This window comes from Cherax quadricarinatus, chromosome 65 (genome assembly GCF_038502225.1).
Source record: "Cherax quadricarinatus isolate ZL_2023a chromosome 65, ASM3850222v1, whole genome shotgun sequence".
NCBI lineage: Eukaryota > Metazoa > Arthropoda > Malacostraca > Decapoda > Parastacidae > Cherax > Cherax quadricarinatus.
Genome location: NC_091356.1, coordinates 14,279,166 through 14,298,746, shown reverse-complemented (window position 1 = coordinate 14,298,746; position 19,581 = coordinate 14,279,166). Strand labels below are relative to the sequence as shown.

Genomic DNA, 19,581 nt, shown 5'->3' with positions numbered 1-19,581 from the left:
TCCAGAAGTATGTTCAGGTGCCAGTACTGACCGAATTTGTTCCCATAAGGAATATTGTGAATTAGATTAGTCCATTTCAGACCCCCAAACATACACATACAAATGCACTTACATAAATACACTTACATAATTGGTCGCATTGGGAGCTGATCGTAAACCGGGGGTCCACTGTATAGGGATGTCAGAAAACATTTAAACACAGTAGTAGAAATGTGAAGTTACTTGAACAATGAGTCAATATATGTAGACTCCATTCAGAGGATCAAAACTAAGCATAACAATGCAATTTCAAGTCAGTAAATAGAGGCAGAGCTAAGAACTAGCACTCACCTCCCTCTGTCCCACTCAAATAATTACATAAATACAGAGTAAATAATTACAAAAACACAGTACATATATAATTACAGGTTATATAATAATGCACAATGTAATCATGACATCATAACACTCAAAATGCAGGTATATGTAATCCTATAACAAAAACAATCTGTCTCCAACTAATTCTTTATTGTAATTCACTCAAGATACTATTCTATTAATCATATGAAATTATTATATGATGCACTTATAATACACAAAAATTATATGCACAAATATTAATTTTTAAAACCATCTAATGGTCACAATATTGCTTTTAAATCTTAGAGTGAATGAACAGCTTGCCATCAGACTATTATTACTTTCAGGTATAGTATTATACGTAGTTTTTTTCACACTGTATAGTCTTAAACTTAATTGTACCATAATCTTTTCACTAAAAGAATACTTATAATAATAATCAAAACAATTTTGCAGAAAATGCTGTTCACAGTCTCAACTCCACAAATTTATGGTATCTATCCATTATTGTGGTCCACAGGGCAATTAAAGTGTACTGTAGAGTATGTTTTTATTTAAAATACTGTACCAATATCTCTGTCGTTACAAACAGCAGGTTTTTAGGCTTCTTGGATCCCAGAACAAAATGCAGAAATTCACATTAAAATAGGACAAAAAACTAGACTAGGTTTTTTATTTTCCAAGTACAATACCATCAAACTTTCATTTTTTAACTGACCATCTTTTCACATACTCTTGTTGAAGCAGCAATATTTTATCAAAAAAATTTTCATTCAACTCCTGCATATTAAAGAGAGACTTTTTTTTTACTTCCAATTATTTTCTTCAGATTTTAAAATGGTGGAGCTATTAAAGGGATTTTTCCTTCTTAACACAGTTTGAGACAACTCATCAAATTTAGAGGTTTCAACATTATTTCTGGACGTGATTTCTGAGTGCACTTTGTTGTATTATGTAAAATTGTTACCTGAAAGGTGATACTGAAACACTGTACCATACATGTAAGGGAGTGCTCAACACGTAAGCACACACACACAGACACACAAACAAGTCAGCACAAAGGGATTGAAGGAAAGGTCAGACTGGTAGGAAATAAGGAAGGAAAAGTAAGGAGAAGAGAGGGAGTGCAAAAGCAGGGAGAAAAAGGGTACAGGGAGAAAAAGGGTACAGGGAGAAAACATGGGATGGGGGAAAGAGGCAAGGAAAGGAAGCAGAAAGAGAGGAGGAAGAGGCAGAAAAAGAGGGACCTGAGAAGATAAAGGAGAATGAGGAAAGAAGTTAGCAAAAATGGAGAAGAGAAATAAGTACCTATGGTTGAGAGATGGGAAAGCAACTAATGGAGAGCAACAGAGAAGAGGGAGTTTTTGGTAGTGATAAGGAGGGAAAGAAGGGAGGGGTAAGGGGAGATGAAGAAGTGGAAAGAGGAGATGAAGAGGTGGAAAGGGGAGATGGAGAAGTGGAAAGGGGAGATTGAGAAGTAGAAAGGGGAGATGTAAGAGTGAAAAGGAAAAAGGTAGAAATGAGAGACAAGAGAAGATCTGGAAATGGAAGTGGGGAAGGGTAGGAGTATAATAAGGGAAAAGATGAGAAAAGGAAACATTTTGATTTAGCGAGATATTGCCCGCTAAAAACCCCTACTTAGTAAGCTATAATTTTTTCTGGATGGATGAGGTAAGGACTGAAAAGGAGAAAGCTCACTCCTCACCCATTACTCCCCCCAACACACCCAACAGGAAAAACTAAAAAAAAAAAAAAACTTTCTAGCTACAAGAAAAACTTTTATATAAGTTTTATGGAGAAAATGAGATGCTGCAGCTAATATTATGTACAGTATTATGTACACTATTATGTACACTTTATGGGCTACTGGTGTGTGATATCAGGGATAAGTTAACCCCAGAATTCTAAAAATTTTGACACTCATTTTCCTAATAGAATTCTGGGGTTAACTTATCCCTGATATCACACACCAATAGCCCATAAAGACCATTAACTTATCAACACTCCAAATGACACTCATCTGTGTTTAAAAATGAACCATTTAAAAACCACTGATGTTTTACAGCCTCCAAATCATAATACAAATGTGTAAAATATAACCATCCCTTGTACCATTTTTGTCTACACAAGCAACTTCTTTTTAATTGAATAATGAGGTATGCCAGTAGTTTATAAGGTGTGGCCCTTCTGTAAAATCTATATTACTCAGCCAAAATGGTAGATGACCCACACGTCACTTAAGCTTTACTTTCTTACAGCACCCACATGGAGGTGATGGCACACACACTGGGACACATTGACCTAGACAATAAGGTGAAAATAATCACCCTTCAAAACTGACTCTTGTTAACCCTTTGACTGCCGAGGTCGTATATATACGTCTTACGAGGTACCGTGTTTGATGTATATATACTCATAAATTCCAGCGGCTTCAAATCAAGCAGGAGAAAGCTGGTAGGCCCACATGTGAGAGAATGGGTCTGTGTGGTTAGTGTGCACCAAATAAAAAAAATCCTGGAGCACGCAGTGCATAATGAGAAAAAAAAAGCTCCGACCATTTTTTTAATTAAAATGCCGACTTTGTGGTCTATTTCGTATAGTATTTATGGTTGCATTCTCGTTTTCTTGGTCTCATTTGATAGAATGGAAAACATATTATAGAAATAGAGGTGATTTTGATTGATTTTACTATAAAAAGAATCTGGAAATGAAGCTCAAATTAGGGGAAATGTTTGATTTTTGCAGATGTTCAAAAGTAAACAAATGATGTCATTGTCCAATAAATGTCCAAGTAGCCATTCTAATATGCAGTCATGAATGGGTTGATATTATTTATACAATTATTACAGCATTGCAGTAGTCTGCATAACAGTAAATCTTCTAGTTTTTGTTTGAATAAAAATTCAAAATAGAAAGCAAGAGTAATATCAGAGGGGCCTGGAGACGTGACTGATGAACAAAGACAATGTTATTTTAGAGCCAGGAATGTCTGCATTGTTTATTCTAGACCTTATTTTGAAATTGCCATATTTTTTTAATTTTCGTGAAATTGGCCAAACTGCAAATTTCTGACCACGTTATTGGGTAGTTGAAATCGGTAAATGGGCAGTTTCTTGTACTCAATCGATAGAAAAAATGGATTTCTAAAAAAATAGCTATGAGTTTGGTCGACTGGAACAATGGAATTAGCCGAAAATAGGGCTCAAAGTGGGCGAAATCGCCGATTTGTAAATATCGCCGAGGTTGCTAACTTCACGAGAGCGTAATTCCCTCAGTTTTTCATCAAATTTTGTGTTTTTGGTGTTATTTCAACCAGGAAAAGATTCTCTATCATTTCATAAGAAAAAATATTTTTTTTTTTTTAAATTTTGCGACACCAGGAGACACTTCAGGATTGGGGGTTGCGACAGTCAAGGGGTTAAGTAACCAGGAGCCCCAGAACATTAGATGGTTGTCGTGCAGACAAAAATGGAGCAAGTTGAAAAAGAGGGTGTATAAATCTGGGGAGGATGAAACATGAAGTAGAGAATGTTCAAGGAAGGATTGGAAGAAGGTAGCAAGAGGCAGGGACTTCAAAATTCAGCTTTCATGTGTGATGTTAAATTTGAAGTGAAAAAAAAAGTGATCTTAGGGATTTTATATGCTGTTGGTGTGCAAGCAAGGGATTCTGGGAGGATGACTAGCCAAATTAAGTTTTAGTTAAGAAGTACATTGTCTGCATTTAGAAAGTGGGGTTGGGAAATTAAATATCATGGTTGAAAAGGCAGCTCAGAGGTCATGGTGCATGTTTTCATCATTTGGGTGTCACTGCCTTCGTGGTAGAGGCAGATGAGTTAAAAGAAAGTCCATAAACTCTGAATTTTGGTGAAATATAGTACAGTACATTTTCCAGGACACTTAAGTTTTGTAAGCAGGATCCATCTGTGTAATTTTTACTCATGAAAATTGAACCAAGACATAATATGCAACCAAGCCATTTCTTTCCTGCAATAAATCAGTGTACAAAATACTCTTCATTATGGCTGTAAAGGATTTTCTACAAATTTCTTGCTATTTATACAATTAATACATTCATGGGGAGCACTAAACTCATAGGAGTCATACAGCACCTGGGGGAATGAAAAGCATTCAAACTCAGCTCAAGGAACTGGAGCACAGGTCCAGTATTTATGTAATTAAAAAATTTCACAGGCTTCCATTTAATGTGCTTGTAAGTGAACGTCACTTGTAAAGGTATTTGAACTCGACATTCATCACCAAGTAATTTAACCTTCCACATGTAATTAAACAATTTTTTTTAAACGCACTAATTTATTCAAAATGAATTTAATTTTTTTTTAATATTCAGCACCTCAACATCTACTGTCTTATGAAAATGAAGGTTGAAAAAAGTTTTACACAAAGTATACATAATTCTGCAAATATGAAGGTAATTATATGACCTGAAAAATCATAATGTGACTAAACAAATTATGGAATGAGCAGGATCGGAACCCCTGACACGCTAATTCTACAATCGGCAGACCAATGATCTATCCTTTATAACACTGGGCTTCTCTGACGACAAACTTCTCTGAAGACAAACAAGTTCTTTTAGTTTTAAGTACGTATAAGGTATTTCAGACACTGCCAAAGAAAACAAACCCTCTGACTGAATAACCCATTAGTATTCCCAAAACCTTTTGCATCTAGATTTGTGAACCAGTATAAATGCAGTTATGCTATGCCGACAGATTTTCTTTTTTTTCAACAAGTCAGCCGTCTCCCACCAAGGCAGGGTGACCCAAAAAGAAAGAAAATCCCCAAAAAGAAAACACTTTCATCATCATTCAACACTTTCACATCACTCACACATAATCAATGTCTTTGCATAGGTGTCCAGATAAAACAGTTTAGAAGCACATATAAAGATATATAGTGGACCCCCGGATTACGCAGTCGTCGGATTTCGTAATATTCAGAATAAGTAACGTTTTTTCATCAAAATGTGGCTCGGTGATCGTCATTAAACTCAGTAATAGCCATTCGTCCCGAACGTGTCCGCTCGGCCTGAGCAGCCCGACACCATTTACAGCCAGTGTGCCATTGTTTATCAGCCAGTGATGACGATCCCACGCGTTCATACGATACATTTTGTATTACTCCATTCTTTTTAGTGATTGCAAGTGCTAAATAAGCCACCATGGACCAAAAGAAAGGTCCTAGTGCCAGCCCTTTGGTAAAGAAGGCAATAAACACGATAGAATTCAAGAGAGAACACACCAGCCAGGGTACTTCCCCACACACACAAGCCAGGGCACTTCCCCACACACCAGCCAGGGTACTTCCCCACACACAAGACAGGGTACTTCCTCCCACACGATTTGATTTGAGAAGGGACTTGCACATGAGTGCCTATCTAATTTATTAACCTCCTTCAGTAAAGTTTTTGAGGCCGTTGATCATGAAAAAGAATTCGATATTGTTTATTTAGATTTTAGTAAGGCTTTTGATAGAGTACCGCACCAGAGACTGTTAACCCGTAAACGGTCCAAACGTATATATACGTTCACTACCCCAGTGCCCCAAATATTTTGAAAAATAAAAAAAAAAAAATTTTTAATGAAAATAAAGAGCACATTTTTCTAAGTGTTACAGGATTAAAATAAAAAAAAACAGGGTCAGTACTTACTGAGATATGAGGCTGCAAAGTTGGCACTTAATGCTCACCTGACAGCAACATAGTCCTGCCGCTTACAGAAGTGTTGCCGATATACCATTTTTTCTCATTTTTATATTATTTTATATAATTTTTATGTTCTGATAATTACAATTCATTGTAGTTCTTGTCATTTCATAACCACTCTTTGTTCTGACACTAATATTAGGTACTGAAATTGTACTCAAATTGTCATAAGCACATTGACAGGTGGACATTTACACCTGCCTTGGTCATTTACTATTGTCTAGGAATATATACAAAGTATTTATAGGTCCCAACAATGTTTTGGATACACGGGAGTATAGAAGAAGGAAGAAGGAAGGAGGAGGAGGGAGGAGGGAGGAGGGAGGAGGAAGAAGGAAGAAGGAAGAAATTCCCCTGAAGCAATGTGCAAGACAAGTGTTCAGTAACAAGCATCCGGGTGGGCAGTGATAAGATCAGATATGAGATGACATTTGATGGGCTCCAGGGAGGGAGCAGAGATGAGATAGTGCAGAGATAAGAGGAGATAAGCTATGACATTTGATGGGTGCCAGCGAGGGTGCAGAGATAAGGGATGACATTTGATGAGCTCATATCTCTGATTATCTGTCTCTCTGTCTTATTTCTCTGTTTGCTTGTCTCTTTCCGTTTCTCTGCTTGTCTTTCTGTCTGTCTCAGAGAGAGCCACTGTGAACCAACATGTATTCTTATGCATTATATCTACAAGCACAGTATAGCACTTTGGATTTTTTTTAGGTTATCCTAGGTAATTTACACTATGTATAGTTGTATTTGTCTGTACATGTGAGACAGAAAGAGACAGACAGAGACAGATAGACAGAGATAGACAGAAATAGACAGAGACAGATAGACAGACCCTAAATTTGGGGTTAACATCACTATCCTCTTAAAAGGGGAGTGAATCCTTGGTGTTTGCCCCACTGTTTCCTCCAGCTGACACTCAATATAACTGGCACTCCCACAAGGTACTAAGTGGTCCCAGATTTTTTTAATATGGTACACACCAAGTGTTAAGACCCATTCTATGCTGACCAGGCATCTCAGGCCAATCGTGCCAAATTTGGAGGAAGGAAAAATAAAACATATTTACGTTTCTGGCACTAGCGGTAAGAACATATGTATACGTTTGGACCATTTACGGGTTCAAGAAAGTGGCAGCTCATGGAACTGAGGGAAAAGTGCTGTCATGGATTGAGTCATGGCTCACCAATAGGAAGCAGAGAGTATGCTTAAATGGGGTTAAATCCGAGTGGGGATCTGTAACAAGTGGCGTTCCACAGGGATCAGTCTTAGGCCCATTGTTGTTTATAATATATAACAATGACCTTGATGAAGGAATTACTAGTGATTTGAGCAAATTTGCTGATGACACAAAGATAGGTTCTAGGTAGTAGGCTGGTAGACAGCAACCACCCAGGGAGGTACTACCGTCCTGCCAAGTGAATGTAAAACGAAAGCCTGTAATTGTTTTACATGATGGTAGGATTGCTGGTGTCCATTTTTCTGTCTCATGAACATGCAAGGTTTCAGGTACATCTTGCTACTTCTACTTACACTTAGGTCACACTACACATACATGTACAAGCATATATATACATACATACCCCTCTGGGTTTTCTTCTATTTTCTTTCTAGTTCTTGTTCTTGTTTATTTCCTCTTATCTCCATGGGGAAGTGGAACAGAATTCTTCTTCCGTAAGCCATGTGTGTTGTAAGAGGTGACTAAAATGCAGGGAGCAAGGGGCTAGTAACCCCTTCTCCTGTATATGTTATTAAATGTAAAAGGAGAAACTTTTGTTTTTCCTTTTGGGCCACCCCGCCTCGGTGGGATACGGCCAGTGTGTTGAAAGAAAGAAGAACAAAGATAGGTAGGAAAATTGATTCAAACGAAGATGTCACGGAACTTCAGGAAGATTTAGACAAACTAAATTCCTGGTCAGAAAAGTGGCAGATGCAGTTCAATGTAGATAAATGCAAGATTGAAACTCGGGAGTGTCCATAACCCTAGTACTTACAAGTTAAATAACGTAGAACTTAGTCATACAGACTGCGAAAAAGACTTGGGGGTTATGGTAAGCAGCAACCTTAAACCAAGACAGCAATGCCTAAGCATACATAATGAAGCAAACAGATTACTGGGATTTATATCTAGAAGTGTAATCAGCAGAAGTCCAGCAGACCGGGCCGCGGGGGCGTTGACCCCCGGAACTCTCTCCAGATAAACTCCAGATAAGATCATTAATATGGCCTCACCTAGATTACGCAGCTCAGTTCTGGTCTCCATATTACAGAAGGGATATAAATTCATTAGAAAACATTCAGTGTAGAATGACTAAATTAATACATAGCATTAGAAATCTTCCGTACGAAGAAAGACTGAACACTCTTAAACTACATTTGCTTGTAAGACAAAGAATGAGAGAAGACATGATCCAAAGTGTATAAGTGGAAGATATAAAGGGGATATAAATAAGGTTTTGAGGATATCCCTTCAAGAGAGAAACCACAATAATGGATTCAAATTTGACAAGTTTAGTTTTCGAAAGGATACAGGAAAGTATGGATTGGTTTGGTAATAGGGTAGTTGATGAGTGGAACTGTCTGCTTAGTAGGGTTATCAAAGCTAAAACCTTGGATAGTTTCAAATTTAGGTTGGATAAATACATGAGTGAGAGGGGTTGGATTTGAGTGGGACCTGCACCTGAGTAAATAGAATTATCAAAGTGGTGACCTGTACTTAGCAGTGGTGACTTGTACTTAGCTCAGTGGTGACCTGTACTTAGCTCAGTGAGGACGTGTCTAGTGTACTCTCTGTGGTGTGAACCAAGATGCCCTCCATTGAATAACTTTACCAGCAGCTTGAGGAGGAATTGAGGGTAGTGAAGCTAGAGATACGGCATCTGACAGAGGAAAACAAGAGGATTCGTAGTAGTCCTCCTGTTGTGAGCCCTCAGGTCAAGAAGGGAACCTGGGCAGTGGACGGACAGCATGGAATGAAGTTGAAGATCAAGCAGACGAATGGAGAGGTAGAAATGATGAAGAAGAGACTGCTGTGGAAACCGCTGTGGAAACATCGAACACATTCTCTGTGCTACCCGATGAACATGAGTCGATAGCCAGGTTAGGTATATGGATAGGACCTTCTGCTTGCAGGATAGGAGTAGGAGACAGAGGGTTTGCTTTCCTGGGGCTGGGATGGAAGATATTGTTAGCTGGCTTGACAATATCATGAACGGTAATGGGATCAATCCTATTATCTGCCTCAGTGCTGGAGGCAATGATGTAGGCAAGCGCAGAAGTGAGGATTTAGTTAGAAGGTACAAAACAGCAACAGACATAATTAGGAAGAAGGGGGAAGCACCCTGTCATATGTGGCATTTTGCCAAGAAGGGGTGTTGGAAATGAATGGTTGTCCAGAGCAATTGGTATTAATTGTTGGCTGGACAAACACTGTAAGGATAATGCATTCATTGATAACTGGGACCACTTCTATGGTAGAAATGACATGTATGCCAGGGATAGGGTTCACTTATCCAGGGCAGGTGTGGGTTTTCTTGCTAGCTCAGTTGAGGATGTTGTTATGACTTTAAACTAGGATTAGTTAGAGGTATGGGTTTAGAAATGGAAAATAATGAGTATGAATATATTGACTTAGGCTTTGATATTATGAATCTTAATAATAACAGTCATGGAGTAACACTGGGTAATGACAATTACAGAAATTGTGTAAAAGCAAATGTGAATAGTAAAAAGGTGCAGAAGAAAAAACATATGACCATATTTTATGCTAACAGTCGAAGTGCAAGAAATAAGATTAATGAATTACATTTGGTAGCGTGTGCTGGGAACTTTGATGTCATTGCAATAACTGAAACACGGTATGATTTAAAGAGTCAGGATATGATTGCTGAGTGTAATATTCAAGGGTTTAAGTTGTTCCATGTGGATAGATATAATGGGAAGGGGGAAGAGTTGCATTATATATACGAGAAAATATAAATTGTTGCATAAAAACAGGTATAAAAATAGATGGATTAGTAACAGAATCTGTTTGGGTACAGTTTGTAGAAGGTCAAGAAAAACTAATTCTAGGTGTAATATACCAACCTCCAGGCTTGGATCATGACAGAGGGAGACTTCTTTGGGACAAAATTGTTAGGGCTTCTAGACACAATAATGTAGTGAGAGTAGGGGATTTTAACTTTAGTCAAACTGACCAGACTTCTTTGACCAGTAATCTGGAGTCCAGTGACTTTATAGAAGTACAGTGAACCCTCGGTTTTCATGTTTAATCCATTTCAGAGCCATCAGCCAAAACTGAAATCGGCCAAAACCGAAACCATTTTCCCCATAAGAAATAATGCAAATGGATTAACCCGTTCCAGACACCCAAAAGTACCAAAATAAAAAAAAAATTTTACCTTAAAGATAGAGTTACATGCACAAAAGAATATTACACATAACACTTACCTTTATTGAAGGCTGTTGTTGATGGATGGAAGACAGGGAGGAAGGGAGAGGGAAGAGAGGTTATTGTTTGGAAGGGGAATCCCCCTCCATAAGGATCTAGGTACCTAGTCCTTATCAGGGGTCACTTCCCTAGCCACTTCCCTAGTTTAAATATAGATTTACATGCAGAAAAGAATGACAGATAAATATAAAGCACTAATAAAATGTATAAATGAACATTTAACATCACACTCACCTTTATTGAAGACTTGTTGGTGTATGGCACACTGGGCAGAGGGAAGACTGAATGCAATAACAGTTCAACAATTCCATTAAGTTGTTGCAATGTCTGTCACCTTCATGACTATAAAAACAATTAACCAATTTTACCTATTTTAAATGTCAGAGAGAGAGAAATTACTCACATGTTAGGTGATAATGCCAGAATGCTTTTGCTACAGTGTAGTGCAAGTGTCATAACAAGTAGGTAAATAACAATTATGGAGAATTACCTGGGCCATGGATCTAGCTCAATTCCCTGATTATTGTCATTTGAGCGAAGTTTGAAATTTAATGTTGTTTCTTCACTCTTCATAAATAAATTTATAGTGTGTTTGCAAGTGAAGCAAGTTCTTTAGTTTGAGAAATACCTAGAATAAAACTGGGGCAAGAGAACTTCACAGTTAAAAAATAGTGCTGTATTTTGGATTTTTGAGATTCAGGTTTCAAAGGGTTCCACTGTACATACACAGAAGATTGGAATTAAAGAGGTTTTTCAGGTCAAAATAATATGAATAACCCCTAGAAAATGTTTGATTTGTTATTCTGTTTATCTATTAATGTACTGCTGTTTCTATAAGGTTAAAGCAGTTAACTTCAATTTTCCTTTTACACTTAACCACTGCCCCACCATATTCCTTCAAGGATATCTTCAAAATGCATATAATTAAATTGTAACCTTAATACATGGGTAAACAAATGAGTTAATCACAGCAATAAGTACTATGACAGCACTCCTGATGAAAATGTGAACTTCAAATAAAACGTTAGGTCTTGGAAAAATAATACCACCACAAAGATGCCACAAGCACATCTATGACCACCATAATGCCACATGGACATTAATAATATGCATGTAACAATTGTCAAATTCACTGATACATGAAAAAGCCTTGTTTAAACAAAATATTAACAGTACTCAGTGCTAAAGATTAGAAAATACAACAATTCTTGCACAAAAATCCTTAATACTACCACATACACATCTTCAAAATTTATACTGTAAATACTTTATATATTAAATATGCAAAATTTCAGTTCAACTCAGTGACAACAGTGAAGGAGCTGATCACACAGTGTGTATACTGTAGCAAGACAAAATTACATTCATATGGCTTAAGAAATTATATCAAAATAAAAATAAGGAATGGAAGTTAAAAAATAAAGCTTATTATATCAAAATAAAAATAGGGAATGGAAGTTAAAAAATAAAGCTTCTAAAAGTGTGTGTATAAACACAGTGAATGAGCTATTGAATTTAGGAGCATATTAGTGGATTCAGTCAGAATAATGATTTATGAGGGTAACAGGATGAATTTTAAAAGTTATAAAAATTATAGAAAATTCTCAAAAAAAAAAAAAAAAAAAAAAAAAAAAAAAAAAAAAAAAAAAAAGCATCTGAATGCTGGGATTCACAATCACATTCAATATAAAATGAAGCTGAATACAAATTTCTTCAAATTAAATTACTCATTTCCTCTTTATTTTCAATTTTACCATTTTATTCAGCGTTTAGCCTATAATGCATACTTCCTCTTTAGTGAAAGTAGACTTTCCTTACCTCTGCATTTTATTTGGGACAACAATTTCCACATCATTAGGTCTGTTAGGATCAAGTGGATCAACTGGTTCTGAGTAGTTAGGATACTCTCCGGTTGGATGAGCCCGTCCATCTACATCTGGACCGTCATGGCGTGGATAGGAATTGTCGTATCGCTGGTAATAAGCTCGGTAATAATCATCAAACACGTCATCATAGTGACCACGACTTCGAGTGTCACGATCACGATCGCGTTCACGATCTCTACTTGCATCACGACTGCTTCGCCTAAAAAAAAAAATTACTTTAAACATGGACTCATTTCCTTGGTTATTTTTCGAGCATTTCTGTTATTAAATTTTTTTTAGTAAGTTGTATGGAAAATTACAGTAGAGCCACAATTGTGTGAGTGCTTACAAGACAACTTTGAATAAAATGAGTAAATGGAGCAAAAGATGACTGAGAGATTTTTATGCAAACAAGTGTCATGTAAAGGAAAGGGGGGTGACAGAATTAACAAGCCACAGTTACCCTGTCTCAGTGGGAGACAGCAGATGTGTTAAAAAATGAAGATTAGACATTGTGACAAAATGGCGAGGTGGATCTAAAAGTAATTTTTTTTTTAACATGTCGGCCGTGTCACACTGAGGCAAGGTGATCCAAAAAAGAAAACTTTCACCAACAGTCACACATAATAACTGTCTTTGCAGAGGTGCCCAGATATGACTTTGTAGATGTCACTCCAAACAGCCAATATCCTAAACCCTTCCTTTCAAGTGAACGTCCAGGTCTCAAGTCCAGCTAACCAGATTCCCTGAATCCCTTCACAAAATATTACCCTGTTCACATTCCAACAGCTCATCAGGTCCCAAAAATCATTTGTCTCTATTCACTCCTATCTAACATGCTCACATATGACTGCTGCATGTCAAAGCCCCTTGCACACAAAACCTCTTTTACCCTCTCCCTCCATTATTTCCTAGGATGACCCCTACCCCTCCTCCCTTCAACTACAGATTTATACACCAAGTCATCCTATTGTGCTCCATCCTCTCTAAATGACCAAACCACCTCAACAACCCCTCTTCAGCCCTCTTGAATAATACTTTTAGTAACTCCACACCTCCTCCTAATTTCCACACTACAAATTCTACAAATTCTGGTAGTAGGTTGGTAGACAGCAACCATCCTGCCAAGTGAGTGTAAAATGAAAGCCTGTAATTGTTTTACATGATGGAAGGATTGCTGGTGTCTTTTGTCCGTCTCATAAATATTCAAGATTACAGGTACGTCTTGCTACTTCTACTTACACTTAGGTCACACTAAACATACATGTACACGTTTATTTATTCACACTCATCTGAGTTTTCGTTGATTTTATCTTAGTTCTTGTTCTTATTACTTTTCCTTTAATATCCATGGGGAAGCGGAATAAGAATCTTTCCTCCGTAAGCCATGTGTGTTGTAAAAGTCAACTAAAATGCCGGGAACAATGGGTTAGTAACCCCTTTTCCTGTAACAATTACTAAAAAGAATAAGAAGAAGAAAACTGTCAAAGTGGGAAGTCTGAATGTGCGTGGATGTTGTGCGAATGATAAAAAATGATTGTGGATGTTATGAATGAGAAGCTGGATGTCCTGGCTGTAAGTGAAACAAAGCTGAAGGGGGTGGGTGAGTTTCAGTGGAGAAGAATAAATGGGATTAGGTCAGGGATTTCTAATAGAGTTAGAGCTAAAGAAGGAGTAGCAATAATGTTGAAGGATAAGCTATGGCAGGAAAAGAGGGACTATAAATGTATTAATTCAAGGATTATGTAGAGTAAAATAAAGGTTGGATGTGAGAAGTGGGTTATAGTAAGTGTAAATGCACCTGGGGAAGAGAGAAGAGAGAAGAGAGAGAGATTTTGGGAAATGTTGAGTGAATGCATGGGGAGTTTTGAACTAAGTGTGAGAGTACTTGTGGTTGGGGATTTTAATGCTAACGTGGATAAAAATATTGTGGAGGGAGTAGTAGGTAAACTTGGGGTGCCAGGGATAAATGAAAACGGAAAACCTTTAATTGAGCTATGTGTAGAAAGAGGTTTGGTAATAAGCAATACATATTTTATGAAAAAGAGGATAAATAAATATACACGGTATGATATAGCACGTAATGAAAGTAGTTTGTTAGATTATGTATTGGTGGAAAAAAGGTTGATGGGTAGGCTCCAGGATGTATACGTTTATAGAGGGGCAACTGATATATCGGATCATTATCTAGTTGTAGCTGCAGTTAGAGTAAGAGGTAGATGGGATAAGAGAAAAATGGCAACAACAAGTAAGAGGGAGGTGAAAGTGCATAAACTAAGGGAGGAGGATGTTCGGGTGAGATATAAGCAACTACTGGCAGAAAGGTGGGCTGGTGCAGGTATGTGTAGTGAGGAGGTGGGGGGGGTTGAAGAAGGTTGGAATAGTTATAAAAATGCAGTATTAGAATGTGAGGCAGAAGTTTGTGGTTATAGAAGGGTGGGTGCAGGAGGAAAGAGGAGTGATTGGTGGAATGATGAAGTAAAGGTGTGATAAAAGAGAAAGAGGTAGCTTATGAGAGGTATTTACAAAGCAGAAGTGTTATAAGAAGAGTAGAGTATATGGAGAGTAAAAGGTGAAGAGAGTGGTGAGAGAGTACAAAAGGAGAGGCACTGTCAAGAAATTTTAATGAAAATAAGAAAATTTTTTAGAGTGAGTTAAACAAGAAAGCCTAGAGAACAAATGGATTTGTCAGTTAAAAACAGAGTAGGGGAGTTAGTAGATGGGGAGATCGAGGTATTGGGTAGACGGTGAGAGTATTTTCAGGAACTTTTAAATGTCGACGAAGAAAGGGAGGCGGTAATTTCATGCACTGGCCAGAGAGGTATACCATCTTTTAGGAGTGAAGAAGAGCAGGATGAGTGTGGGTAAGATGCGTGAGGCATTACGTAGAATGAAAGGGGGTAAAGCAGCTGGAACTGACGGGATCATGACAGAAATGTTAAAAGCAGGGGGGAACATACTGTTGGAGTGGTTGGTATTTTTGTTTAATAAATGTATGAAAGAGGGGAAGGTACCTCGAGATTGGCGGAGAGTGTGTATAGTCCCTTTATATAAAGGGAAGGGGGACAAAAAAGATTGTAAAAATTATAGAGGAATAAGTTTACTGAGTATACCACGAAAAGTGTACGGTAGGGTTATTATTGAAAGAATTAGAGGTGAGACAGAATGTAAAATTGCGGATGAGCAAGGAGGTTTTAGAGTGGGTAGGGGATGTGTAGATCAAGTGTTTACATTGAAGCATATATGTTTACCTGGAGTTTACTTGGAGAGAGTTCCGGAGGTCAACGCCCCCCGCTGCCCGGTCTGTGACCAGGCCTCATGGTGGATCAGGGCCTGATCAACCAGGATGTAACTGCTGGCTGCACGCAATCCAACGTATGAGCCACAGCCCGGCTGGTCAGGTACCAACTTTAGGTGCCTGTCCAGTGCCTGCTTGAAGACACACAGGGGTCTATTGGTAATCCCCCTTATGCAAGTAGTATTTAGATAAAGGTAGGGAAGTTTTTATTGCATTTATGGATTTAGAAAAGGCATATGATAGAGTGGATAGGGGAGCAATGTGGCAGATGTTGCAAGTATATGGAGTAGGTGGTAAGTTACTAAATGCTGTAAAGAGTTTTTATGAGGATAGTGAGGCTCAGGTTGGGGTGTGTAGAAGAGAGGGAGACTACTTCTCGGTAAAAGTAGGTCTTAGACAGGGATGTGTAATGTCACCATGGTTGTTTAATATATTTATAGATGGGGTTGTAAAGGAAGTAAATGCTAGGGTGTTCGGGAGAGGGGTGGGATTAAATTTTGGGGAATCAAATCCAAAATGGGAATTGACACAGTTACTTTTTGCAGATGATACACTGTGCTTATGGGAGATTCTAAAGAAAAATTGCAAAGGTTAGTGGATGAGTTTGGGAATGTGTGTAAAGGTAGAAAGTTGAAAGTGAACATAGAAAAGAGTAAGGTGATGAGGGTATCAAATGATTTAGATAAAGAAAAATTGGATATCAAATTGGGGAGGAGGAGTATGGAAGAAGTGAATGTTTTCAGATACTTGGGAGTTGACATGTCGGCGGATGGATTTATGAAGGATGAGGTTAATCATAGAATTGATGAGGGGAAAAAAGGTGAGTGGTGTGTTGAGGTATATGTGGAGTTAAAAAAACGTTATCTATGGAGGCAAAGAAGGGAATGTATGAAAGTATAGTAGTACCAACACTCTTATATGGGTGTGAAGCTTGGGTGGTAAATGCAGCAGTGAGGAGATGGTTGGAGGCTGTGGAGATGTCCTGTTTAAGGGCAATGTGCGGTGTAAATATTATGTAGAAAATTCGGAGTGTGGAAATTAGGAAAAGGTGTGGAGTTAATAAAAGTATTAGTCAGAGGGCAGAAGAGGGGTTGTTGAGGTGGTTTGGTCATTTAGAGAGAATGGATCAAAGTAGAATGACATGGTTAGCATATAAATCTATAGGGGAAGGAAGGCGGGGTAGGGGTCGACCTCGAAAGGGTTGGAGAGAGGGGGTAAAGGAGGTTTTGTGGGCGAGGGGCTTGGACTTCCAGCAAGCGTGCGTGAGTGTGTTAGATAGGAGTGAATGGAGACAAATGGTACTTGGGACCTGACGATCTGTTGGAGTGTGAGCAGGGTAATATTTAGTGAAGGGATTCAGGGAAACCGGTTATTTTCATATAGTCGGACTTGAGTCCTGGAAATGGGAAGTACAATGCCTGCACTTTAAAAGAGGGGTTTGGGATATTGGCAGTTTGGAGGGATATGTTATGTATCTTTTTATGTATATGCTTCTAAACTGTTGTATCCTGAGCACTTCTGCAAAAACAGTGATAATGTGTGAGTGTGGTGAAAGTGTTGAATGATGATGAAAGTATTTTCTTTTTGGGGATTTTCTTTATTTTTTGTGTCACCCTGCCTCGGTGGGAGACGGCCGATGTGTTAAAAAAAAAAAAAAATTCAGGGAAACTGGTTATTTTATATAACCGGACTTAAGTCCTAGAAATGGAAGTACAATGCCTGCACTCTAAAGGGGGGGTTTGGGATATTGGCAGTTTGGAGGGGCATATTGTGTATTTTTATACGTATATACTTCTAAACTGTTGTATTCTGGGCACCTCTGCAAAAACAGTGATTATGTGTGAGTGAGGTGAAAGTGTTGAATGATGATGAAAGTATTTTGTTTTTGGGGATTTTCTTTCTTTTTGGGTCACCCTGCCTCAGTGGGAGACGGCCGACTTGTTAAAAAAAAAAAAAAATTCTCTGCATATTTACACCACACATTGCCCTTAGAAACAACATCTTCACTGCCTCCACCCTCCTCCTTGCTGCAGCATTCACAACCCATGCTTCACACCCATATAAGAGTGTTGGTACCACTATACTCTCATACATTCCCTTTTTGCCCGCATGAAAAACATTTTTTTGTCTCTACAGATACCTCAATGCACCAGTCACCTGCTTTCCTTCATCAATTCAATGGTTAACCTCGTCGTTCATAAACCCATCTGCTAACAAATCTACTCCCAAATATCTGAAGACAGTCACTTCTTCCATACACTCTCCCTCCAGTGTGATATCCAGTTTTTCTTTACTTAACTCGTCTGGTACTCCATCACCATACTCAATTTCAACTTTCTTCCTTTACACACTCTCCCAAATTTATTCACTAACCTTTGCAACTTCTCCTTAGAATCTTTCAAAAGCACAGTACCATCAATAGAAAGTAACCATGTCAACTCCCATTTTGTATTTGATTCCCCATAATTTAATCCCACCCCTCTCCCCAACACCCTAGCATTTACTTCTTTTACAACCCCATCTATAAATATGATAAACAACCATGATAACATTACACATCCCTGTCTAAGGCCTACTTTTACTGGAAAATAATTTCCCTCTCTCCTAAACACCCTAACAGGAGCTTCACTATCCTCATAAAAACTCTACAGAATTCAGTAACCTACTATGTATTCCATACACTTACAACATCTGTCACATTGCTCCCCTATCCACCCTATCATATGCCTTTTCTAAATCCATAAATGTAATGAAAACTTCCCTACCTTTATCTGAATATTGCTCACTTGTATGCTTCACTGTAAACATATGATCTACACATCCCATAAAAGAATACAAGAAAACAGATAAGGAAATTTTTTTTATAATCAACAGAAAACCATAAGTCAATTGCAAACTACAATAAAATAGATGCTGAAAACACAAAACTATATTTTTTCTACAAATAAGTAGTAACCAGTCTAGGTAGTAGGTTGGTAGACAGCAACCGCCCAGGGAGGTACTACCGTCCTGCCAAGTGAGTGTAAAACGGAAGCCTGTAATTGTTTTACACGATGGTAGGATTGCTGGTGTCTTTATTTTCTGTCTCATACACATGCCAGACTTCAGGTACGTCTTGCTACTTCTACTTACACTTAGGACACACTACAGTACAGTAGGGCCCTACTTATATGGCAGGTTAGGTCCCAGGCTACTGCCGTAAAGCATACAAATACTAAATAACAAGTTTACACTAACATATATTAAGTTAGCAATAGAACTAGGCATCAAAAAACAATAAAAAAGTACAATACACACATAGTGCACTCATTACTTACCTTAAAATATTTATAGTCTTAATCTAGGGTGAGATGAGTAGTATTTATTGTAAGAAATCAAGTGTGATATGTATGGTAGTCAGCCGGGCTACCATACCAGGCCTCCCCACCTACACATAATATTCTATTAAATTTAAGCATCCCAGAGATTTAAAATGCATATACAGTTCACTCATTACTTACCTTAAAATATTTGTAGTCTTAATGTAGGGTTAGGGGTGAGTAAACGAGATAAAACGAATAAATGAGAGAGAGAGAGAATGAGTACATGAAGGAGGACAGGTGCAGAGTTACGTAAACAAACCAGGCGAACGTAAGTTTTGCAAACAAACGAAGTGTACACGTCTGGTTTGTGTACAAGTTACATTGTGTACAAGTTGTCTCTACATTGATACGGTAGAATAAATAAAGAAGAGCACTCCCATTCTCATGTAACACCATTTTTTAGAAGAAATGACACTCTGAGTGAAGACAATGGAAATAAGTCACTCTGACTTCTTTGGGTTATCCTAGGTTCTCTACACATATGCTGTTATGTATGATAATCTATGTAACTGTATTTGTGTATACTGAATAAACTTACATAC

General features: G+C 37.9%; 1 protein-coding gene across 3 annotated transcripts in view; it reads right to left on the bottom strand.

Moving 5' to 3' along the window:
• Nucleotides 1–19,581, bottom strand: part of Neos (nuclear receptor coactivator protein neosin) — a 172,944-nt gene that overhangs the window by 103,052 nt on the left and 50,311 nt on the right. For all 3 annotated transcript variants that reach the window (XM_053793816.2, XM_053793818.2, XM_053793817.2), the window contains exon 6: nt 12,333–12,599. In XM_053793816.2, the coding sequence (XP_053649791.1) occupies nt 12,333–12,599 (267 nt within the window). The remainder of the gene's footprint in view (nt 1–12,332; nt 12,600–19,581) is intronic.